Source organism: Montipora foliosa, chromosome 12, assembly GCF_036669935.1.
Source record: "Montipora foliosa isolate CH-2021 chromosome 12, ASM3666993v2, whole genome shotgun sequence".
Taxonomy (NCBI): Eukaryota; Metazoa; Cnidaria; class Anthozoa; order Scleractinia; family Acroporidae; genus Montipora; species Montipora foliosa.
Genome location: NC_090880.1, coordinates 10392516 through 10402515, shown reverse-complemented (window position 1 = coordinate 10402515; position 10000 = coordinate 10392516). Strand labels below are relative to the sequence as shown.

Here is a 10000-nt window from a genome sequence, read left to right as displayed (position 1 = left end):
CGCTCGAAACGTCAGCTTTTAGAATCTCTGCACGGTTGTCAATTTACATTATCAACTCCATTGAATAAAACCAAATTTTTGTATTTTTATAACAATTGACTCTTTGAAGAGTACGCTTCAGTGCAAGCACAACAAGACACTCACTATGACGTATGGCTCCGAGAATTACAATTATCCTTCAAGGCTCTTTTAAAGCACTCATTTTGTATTCGTAAGCCATTCTATGCTGAAGAGATCATAGTATTTTGACCGAAACATCCTTTTTACATAAGTCAGTCACAACAAGTTTTTTAATTCTTTTTTTTGTAAGTGTACCTCTTGTCTAATTTTAATTAAAGTAATAAACCATACAAACAGTAGAAGAGCATACCTTGACCTTATTTTTTTCTTGCTGGATAATAGAATGAAATGATGTTGGGAAAGTTGTTCTGTGTGTTGTAGTTGCCACTGGTATTTTGGGAAGTGTCGTGCCATATGTGTTTTGCTTGTAACCAATACCAAGAGAAGGTAAAGTTGGTTGCTGGTTTGCCACGATGCCCCCAGTTAGGCTCTTAAATCCTCCTTCTTTGGGAAGAATAGACTACAAAAGAACATAAATTGCATAACATGACAAGTCTTCAAGTTGATTGGTTTTAGCCAAACTATATATGTATTAACATAAAAACACAAAAACACCCTTTTTTGCCCAAACATGTACTTGATAGCTATAGGGAATATTTTCCTAAATGAATAATATTATAAATGTTATCTGGCAATATTACAGTAAGAACATACTTCACTTGGCGAACGTGCACGATTTTGTCCAATGATATGTTTTCTCTGAAATACGAAATGAAACATGAAAAAAGTGACTTGTGTACCAGAATGGTCAACAAAAGGAATCAAATATCATGAAGTAATTCATGTTTATACATATTTTTGCTGCTCAGGTCTTAGCCCTTATGGCTACTTTGAGTAGATGGTAGGTACGTAAACCCTAATTTATTATAAATGTATATATTTCTGGGTACAAATAAAGGTCATTGTTGTTGTTGATTTAAAGTGCTCCTGTTTAAGAAAGAAATAAAACACTGAAAATTAAACCCTTGCATGCCACCCTTGGGATACTTTGGAGGGTAACTCTAACAAAAAGTAATGCACCTTTGAAATCAAGTTGAATATTTATGAATCCATCTTCTAAAAGAGCTGTTTAATTTACAAAACCTCTCAAAATTTGAGAGGGGTTTTATTTTAATTTATAGATACTAACAAGTCTTTCTGTTTTGTCATTTGTTAATTAAAAATAGATTGCATAGAGCGGTTTTCAAAAGTGTCGAAAGTAATTAGCGAATTGCTTTGGTTTTGCATTACTTCACTCGGAGATTGGTTCAAAGTTCTTGTGCCATTTTTTCAACATTTTCCTGCGCTTTGTGTCGGGTGTATGTAATTACAGCACTGTACTTCGAGTTTTGATTGGTTTACTGGATTGTCCCCGTCCTTTTTGAGTGGCAAAAGTAATTACTTTGCTTTTGGTTTTACCACACTCAATTGAAACTCGCTGTAATACAGGTGTCTTCAGCTTTCACCCTTAAAAATTACACACCGGGACATTTTCTTAACACTATGAACATTATGAAGGATCTTTTGAACGACAAGTGGTTCAAAATCCGCATTTACTAAAAAAAAAAAACCACAAATTAACAAAGTTGTAAATGTCATTTTTAGATACAGGTGTTAATGGTATAAAAATTCAGAGAATGCTTACAAAAAAACATTCACTGTTATAGGATTTTTTTGCATGCCAAGGTGATTATTCAACAAGGAGAAAGAATGCAGACTGTTTTTCTTCCCATACCTTCTTTTTGACTACCCTGTGAGGTTTGGATTGAATGAGTGATCCATCTGGTGATACCAGTCTGGCACTTTGCCTCCTGTCTTGCTCTCTACAAAATCCAGCATTACAAGGATGTTCAACCGAAAGGTTATAAATTATTGTAAAACCATGAAGTAAAACTAAAATATAGAAGCCTAATGCTGAGTGTGCATTGGGGGTCTTCACCTAATTTCACCATAGTAAATTTTGTTTGTTGCTAGTTCAGAGGCAACCTGCACTCTAGCCAAGATGTTTTAAGTTTGCTCTACCCTTATAAGGGTTCTAGAGCAACTTAAAATTAATCCCTTTTGAATTACTTATTAAACCGACTTGTAGATTTTACTTTGTCTATCACCCAATATTAGCGGAGCTCCGCCTGCCAAAGGCATGCGTGTGAAGCACCATTTGCAAGAAAATATGGTAACCCATCTGTGCGAGAAAATTTGGTTTTAGTTACAGTACGACCTTTAAGGTCATACTGTGACTAAAACCAAATTTTCTCGCATACAACTCCATTTCTTTTTAATGAGATTTTACTGTCCGATCAGTAAAATACTGTTAATGAAATGTGACTCACACTTAAGTAAGTCATTCATGTTGTTATCTAGCTTATCACTGTTCTCACCAGGCTGTGCCTTCGCCAGATTCCCGTAAGAAAAAATAGAAATGGCGCTTTAAAAGTGAAGGATACTACAAGTGAAACAGACTTTTGGAAGTAAGTTAGCAGTGTTTTAATGGTTCCAGTGAACAGCCAAGCTCTTTGCCATCTTCAACTATATGAAAACAATATTTATCAAAGTAGTCAAAGCCCTTTTTATAGACTTTTGCCTTCCTCAGTTACACGAGTGTTGCGCAGCTTTGACAGTTTGGCCGCCATATTAAATCAGGTAGGTATACTTTGCGTAATTTAGAATGCAGGCTCATGATATTGGTCGTGGAATTGAGAACTTTCACTCTAAAGTAACAAGGATTAAGAGAGTGTAGAAGATCATTACAATGCCGGTGAAGAGGACAATGAAGAGGACAAAGGGGACAATGAAGATCAATGACCACGTAGCAAGCAAAGATCAAAAAGCTATTTCATTGAAGAAAGACCGTGTTTTTCAGAGTGAATGGCAATCAAAATACTCACAGCTTCCCCATGATGCAGACAAAAAGATTATGACCTGTAAGATCTGTCTTGAGGCAAACAAATCAACTGCATTTACAATATTGTCGAAGGCCCACCATTGCAAGCGTTCCAATTTGAACGTGCCTTGATGAAATTGACAGCGAAATCACAAAGGACTTTTTTCACCCTAGTCATGGAGCACAGTCAAGTAACTTTGTCCTGCTTAAGCCCCTGGAGGGCCCCTATTTTTCAGGAAAGGGGGCCCTGAGACTCCCTAAGACAAAATCCTGGTGAGAACACTGGGTTATTACTGTATAGACCAATGTTTAAGGTCACAGCAATTACTGGTTTCATTGTAGCAAGACTAAGATATTAAAGCTTTCTTCCTAGCTCGCAGTTTCTAATGTACCTCAGCATTGACCAAATCTAATAAAGCTTGATAATTACTGGTAATACCTGCCACTTAAAAGTACATGTGCACGTCTTACTGGCCCCAGTTGTTCAAACGATGGATAGCGCTATCCACCAGGGGGCGGTTGCTCAAAGACTGGTTAGCAACAACCATTGGTTAAGAGGTATCGAAACCTATTGGTTTCCATGGTATTTAACGCTGGTTAGTGCTAACCATGCTTCCAGCAACCCGGGCCAGATAAATCACTAACCAGTGGATAAGTCATAGCAAAACCAATTGCACTATCCAGTAGATAGTGACTTATGTGGTGGATAGCGTTATCCACCTTTTGAACAACTGGAGCCTGTATTTTTGGTACAGTGTCTAGCTATGTAAGCTCAAGCAAGCTGTCCAGTGTTCAATTTGCAGTTCTTTTGCACAAAGCAATTTCCTGTTAAAATACTAAGCAATTTGTCAAGTTTTTTCTCCCCCACCCTCTCTGGAAATGGGTTGATGCCATTTTTTGTGCTTTAATAAAATTGGGTCACTCCTCCGTGGTGCGGTTAAGTCAGCAAAGAGAGTTACCCCAACCTTGCTTCCTAACGAATACTCTTGCCTGAGCCAGCACATGCTGACTTGCATTTAGCTTGTAGTGCTGGGGAGATAAGTGACGTTGTTTATGTAACACAAGCCGAAGTCTGCAAGGCAGCGTTTCCCCAATAACGGCACCTTGTGTTTTGCTTTCTGTTTTCTCTCGTGTGGTGCATCTTTTGCAAGCGTATTTCTGTTACAGTACTCTACCCAGGAAGAGGGACATAAGCTTAATTTATTCAGTTGCGTGCTAATTAATTGACATCATTAGTATACTATTATATGTAAAATAAACACACCTGAGTTGCTTAAAATAAGGATGCCTCAAGGCTTGCTTGGCTGTTATTCTAAAATAAATATAAATAATATGTTACAAAGCTCTTGAAATTGCATCAATTTTTCTTAAAGTAATAATACATATTATTATTCAACACATTGCGACAATGTCCAAATATTATGTTCAAAGTGCACTCAATACTTGTCGTGTGTAACTCAACAGATATCCTGCGATATACGTAATTTTGTGTCGCAAAGAAAAATGGTAGTTTACCCAGCCTTTTTTCCCCAATAAACGTACTAGAAAATAATTATTTGTGCACTCAATACTATATAATTATATATATAATTATAAAGTATACAATGTGCCCTCCCAGTTGTCCCCATAATGGCTTTATATATGGCAACTCCTGAATTTGGGTACAGGATGTACGGTTATATAAATGTACCTCTCATCAGGATCATATGTACACATAAGTTCAATGAGTTCAATGCACTCCTTAGAGACATGATCATGAGGAAGAAGCACTCTCAGACCCGTTCCTGTTTTTGCGGGAAAGTTGAAGTTCATGCTGCGTGATTTACTGTAACCAATAACAAATCAAAAAATAAATGCAATTAATAGTTACTGTAACGAAATAATTTAAATGATGCCCATTCGATCCAAAACAAACATACTTAATCCGTGGCCATTAAAACAAGTCAGAATACTCAAGTTTAGTGAGCCTTGAAGCAACATTACTGAGATTTCAATTAGTCAAAAGAGACTGTCACTTCTACCCACTCCCAGGTACATGTAGGAGGCAATTTAAAAAACTCTAGAAAGTCAGTGGCTTGAGCATAACTTACTACTTCAAACTGTAGAACTAGCAAATTTATGTTTGGCTGTTTGGCCTTACAATGTTCTCAAAATCACAAGGAAAAATAATTTTTGAATGAGGTATTCATGAAGAAATGCCCCCTTTTTCTAAAACTTGGATTAAGAGGGGACTACCTTGTTATTAGGAGCCGCAGGTTATTATTGTTTTCAAGTGTGATTCCACATATTTTCTATATCCATTTACAAATCTTACAGGACTACAGGACAATACATTGTAAATAAATTGGAACTTGACCATCTCAAAGATGGTTTGATACCTCGACAGACAGTAGAGCAGAGTACAGTGCAGTGGCTGCACAGGCATGGGTTCAAATCTGTTCAAGCTTTGTCACAACTCAAGTGCATAAAGAACACATTTCAGTGCAATGACTTCGCCAACAGCAATCATGTCAACTCAATAGTCCAAAGGAATGATATATCACATAATTATGTCCTCTATCATGCACTCACATTGTACAGGACATAAAATGGACATGCACTTAAACAGCTCCCAGGTGGTTTTCAAGATAGGTCAGATGGTTGAGCACTGTTCAGTGTAAATTGTCCCTCACTCATGGGCCCAAATCCCATTCAAGCCTGGATTATTTAAGGCTTCTTTCTCACACATCAATCACTGTATTATGTACTTATTATTGACAAAGAAACTGTCTTCAGTTAGAACTCACTTTTGTAACTTCTTTAGAATGTTGGTTGAAGGAGTTCCTAGAACTTCATGAATCTTTGCAATCTGATCAACTTCATTTGAGCCAGGAAAAAGTGGACGCAAACTGTAAGAATGATAGCATTTAACACAATAAGTGGCTTTCAAATAATACTTGTATAGTAATACCATGATTGGTCAGTCTAAATCTCTTTTCATTACAATTTATTGAACCCATCTCCTACATGTACCAAATTGCTGACAGTGTAGCTGGTTGTGGGTCACATTTCAAGTTTACTTCAGGGTTTCTCCCTATGTCCTGTGGTTTATGGGGGATTTAAAAAAAAGAACTTGCCTGGTGCTTTCACTTAAGGTTTCTGGGCAATATCTTTGTTCTATGAGTCTAGAGATCAGTGAAGCATCCAGCTCATTATTTTTCTCGACTCGAAACTCGAAAGACTCAACTCGTGAGTTGCGAAACTCGACTCGAGACTCAATTCTCGAAATTTTTGAGGATCGAGAATCGAGTCTCGAGTCGAGTTTCGCGACTCGCGAGTGACTGTCAACTTACCTTTGAGCGGTACTGTATCTGTACACTATGTATCAAAATAAAGCTTTTAGTTAAAAGCACTTTTAATCACCTTAACACTTCAAAAAAAACACAGCCAACACTCCACATATCCATCTTGTAACTATAGTAACCATCCGTCAACAAACATTCTGGAGCACGGTACCTACCAACAAGCCAATATACTCATCAGCAATAAATGTGACCAACTAATATGCACAAGATCAGGAAAATGTATTTACTCATTGCAGATTAGTTTACAAATACACGGTAACAAGAGTTTCTATTGGTTTTGAAGAGCATCAGTAAAGCAACATATAAAAAGGATACCTAAGAAAGAAATGGGCTTACATGTACAGCGCAGGAAACAACAAGAAAGTACTTCCAAAAGGGGAACTGTTATCTTGTCCCATGTACATGTACATGTACACAGTTGACTTTGTCATAGAGGACACAATTACAGAAAAGTGGCTTCAAGATTATTATGCAGGAATCAGTCAGAAAATGTGCCCATTCCATGCACGAAAGATCCCCAACAACCAATGGCAGCTCCAACATTCCTCTCTCAACTGAATGGTAAAAGGTCACCATTATACCGGCCCCCAATATGCTTTTAGGAAAAATAACCAAGATCGAAAACCATTATAAATGCTCAGGTAGTGACCAAGTTTGGAAAACTCCAATCACTTATTAAATCTGTGCAGTACTACTAATCTTACTTTCGATTGATGTGTAGTTTCAGAAAATATCCATACCGCCCCCACGGAGGGGATTTTACTTATGAACCCCCCTCCCCTCTGGATTTTCAAAAATCGGCTCACAAAATGGATGCTCTAACCAACTGAGCTATGAAGTCACTGACGTTGGGAGCTGGTCACTTCTGAGTTCACAACTTCCCGTGATAAGTAATTATGAGTGAAAGATATGTACGAAATACATCATATATTGCACTGCGGGTATGAAATCAAATGAAACCATGTTGTCTCGCAGTGATGAGCGCAAATTTCTATTGCGTCGGTATCGCGAGGTCGCGGGTTCAAATCCCGTTGAAGTCCTGAAAATTTTTCAGGCTTCTCGACGCAATAGAAATTTGCGCTCATCACTGCGAGACAACATGGTTTCATTTGATTTCATACCCGCAGTGCAATATATGATGTATTTCATACATATCTTTCACTCATAATTACTTATCACGGGAAGTTGTGAACTCAGAAGTGAACAGCTCTCAACGTCAGTGGCTTCATAGCTCAGTTGGTTAGAGCATCGCACCGGTATTGCGAGGTCGCGGGTTCAAATTCCGTTCAAGTCCTGAAAATTTTTCAGGCTTCTCGACGCAATAGAAATTTGCGCTCATCACTGCGAGACAACATGGTTTCATTTGATAAAAAAGAATGAGTCTTCAATTTTTGCAGCCGTACAATGTAATTCAATCTTTTTCGTGACAGTTCGTGTCCCGATGACTGGCGTCACTTTGCCAGCATTTCCTTTCTGATGGCCTTGGCCTGTGGTAAGCCACCTTGTACTGCACCTTCTCTGAAAACCTGCTTGAACCTTTTTTACCACAATGGATTGTAATCTCGCAATCTGATTGGCTAATTTGCTGTTGTCGATAAGAGTCTAGACAACGCTGCTCATGGCATGCTCGCGTCAATTTGTCATGCAACGCTCATTTTGGGAAATAAACCAATCTTTTGTGTCATGATTTTGGTCACGTTCTGAAATAAATACTTTCTTTAGCATTGAATGTTGCAGTAAAAAAACAAATTGAAAGTGGTTCAGCATTGTCTGTACTCTTATCGACAACGATATTCAACATCACAGTGGTCAAAATTTGTTGCAGAATCTCAAGGCGTAGCCTACTGAGTCCACAACATTTTGATCACTGTGATGACAAATATTGTTGTCGATAAGAGTACAGACAAAGCTCTGTCAAAAATGATGTCACAAGCACCATGCCTGCATTCGAAAACAATTCAGCTTAATTTGCACACTACATAGAATGTAAACAAACTAGCATGAATGGCTTTATGTTACTCGCTATCATTCCGGACTTCCCTTAAATTACATTTACTTGGGCTTATTGAAAATGTTTGGATTCCTGCGTGATTCACGACGGGTGTCGAACGATTTTTTCCCCCTTTGGCTTTGGCTTTAAAATATGCGGAGATATTGAAGCAGCAAGTCGTTTATTTATCTAATTTCTGCTGATTTAAAATATATAATTTATTTGCCTCCTGCACTATAATTGTTACTGTAATGTTTTTCTAGATCTAGAATCAATGTTTCGCGATAGGAGGTCTGTTATCTGCCAAGTCCAAATTTCTGCTAATTCAATGTTGATGCACTCTTCCAGTTCAAACGCTATTTTTCACGCTAACCTTGCGATGACAACTTAAATCTTCAAGTCATGATTAACTCTACTACTTTCCACAACATGCACTTCAACCACCAGCAGCTACTCAGGAAAATGATTGGACTCTAGCGGCGACAGAATATCGAGCCTAACCAGCACAAAAATATTCATTTTGTGCTTTACATTAGCAAGATTTATTTTTTTGCATTCGCGACTTGAGAAGCAAAATGCAAACGACGAAACTTTACGTACAACTGTATGAAAATTGAGACTGGTCTGGATAAAAAAATCATTGAGATAACCCCCCCCCCCCTCCCCCCTCCGGAAATTCCGAGGTCTTTGATCCAAGCCCCTCCCCCCCAAGGAATTTCCAGTCCCTTCCAGGAAGGGGGGGAGGGGGGGTGGGTATGCATATTTTCTGGAACTACACATTCCAAAGAAATACTGCAGCTAGACAATACATGTATATACCCTAAATCACAGTTATTGAAAGCTAACCATTTTCAAATGGGTGCTTAGACTTAAATTCTGTGCCATTCACCTTTTCATCAATACTGAATATGTTGGTGTTAATCAAAGAAATTTTGATTTACACAGTCATCATCATCAGTGCATACAATATTAATATTGTCACCTTACCATCTTGTTGATATATATTCTGTGAATGGTTGCTTGGAGTAAACACTACGACATGATCCAAAGTCAGCAAGTTTTACAACATCATCCTTAAATAATAAAAAAAATTGTGTTAAATTACAATTGTCATTAATCGCACTTACCATTAACCCTTTGGCACCCAAACCGGCCTGAACCAACCGGCCAGACTGTCTAATGCCAGATGATTTTACTTGTCAATGGGGAACCCCTGGGAGTCAATGGGTTAAAAATAATTTTGAAACATTTTTTTAAGGAAGGGGGAGAGGGGTGTGACTGGTAAATTTGAAAGCCCACTGTTGATATGTAATCAACAGTGACACAAGCACAAGGGGTACTTTTAACGACCCAACATTTCTTTTTTCTCAAACCTTGTCCAATGTTGTGTGTGGACTTATTTTCATTTCAAAATGTCATCCCCAAAAATCAGTTCAAGTGGTTTAAACGGGGACATAGTTTTTTCACCCTGTTAGCTTAACCCTTTAAGCCCCGAGGGGTTCCCCACTGACGAGTAAAATCGTCTGGCGTTAGACAGAGTAAAATCTATAAGTGCCATTTGGCACTATCGGGGCTGAAAGGGTTAAATAATGTGTACAACCTTTCACTGAGTATTGTGAGTCTTATTTCCAATACCACTAAAATTGTTCAATTGTTTAAATTTTCTTTAGGTGGAATGCAGTCTCA

At 38.0% G+C, this 10000-nt stretch overlaps 1 protein-coding gene across 1 annotated transcript in view; it reads right to left on the bottom strand.

The window, feature by feature from the left end:
* LOC137979228 (MAPK/MAK/MRK overlapping kinase-like) overlaps nt 1-10000 on the bottom strand; it is a 42623-nt gene that overhangs the window by 13290 nt on the left and 19333 nt on the right. Inside the window, exons 7-14 of the mRNA XM_068826439.1 lie at nt 9302-9387; nt 6383-6475; nt 5767-5868; nt 4671-4805; nt 4245-4292; nt 1835-1922; nt 775-819; nt 371-580 (exon numbers count right to left, since the gene is read on the bottom strand). Coding sequence (XP_068682540.1) covers nt 371-580; nt 775-819; nt 1835-1922; nt 4245-4292; nt 4671-4805; nt 5767-5868; nt 6383-6475; nt 9302-9387 — 807 coding nt within the window. The remainder of the gene's footprint in view (nt 1-370; nt 581-774; nt 820-1834; nt 1923-4244; nt 4293-4670; nt 4806-5766; nt 5869-6382; nt 6476-9301; nt 9388-10000) is intronic.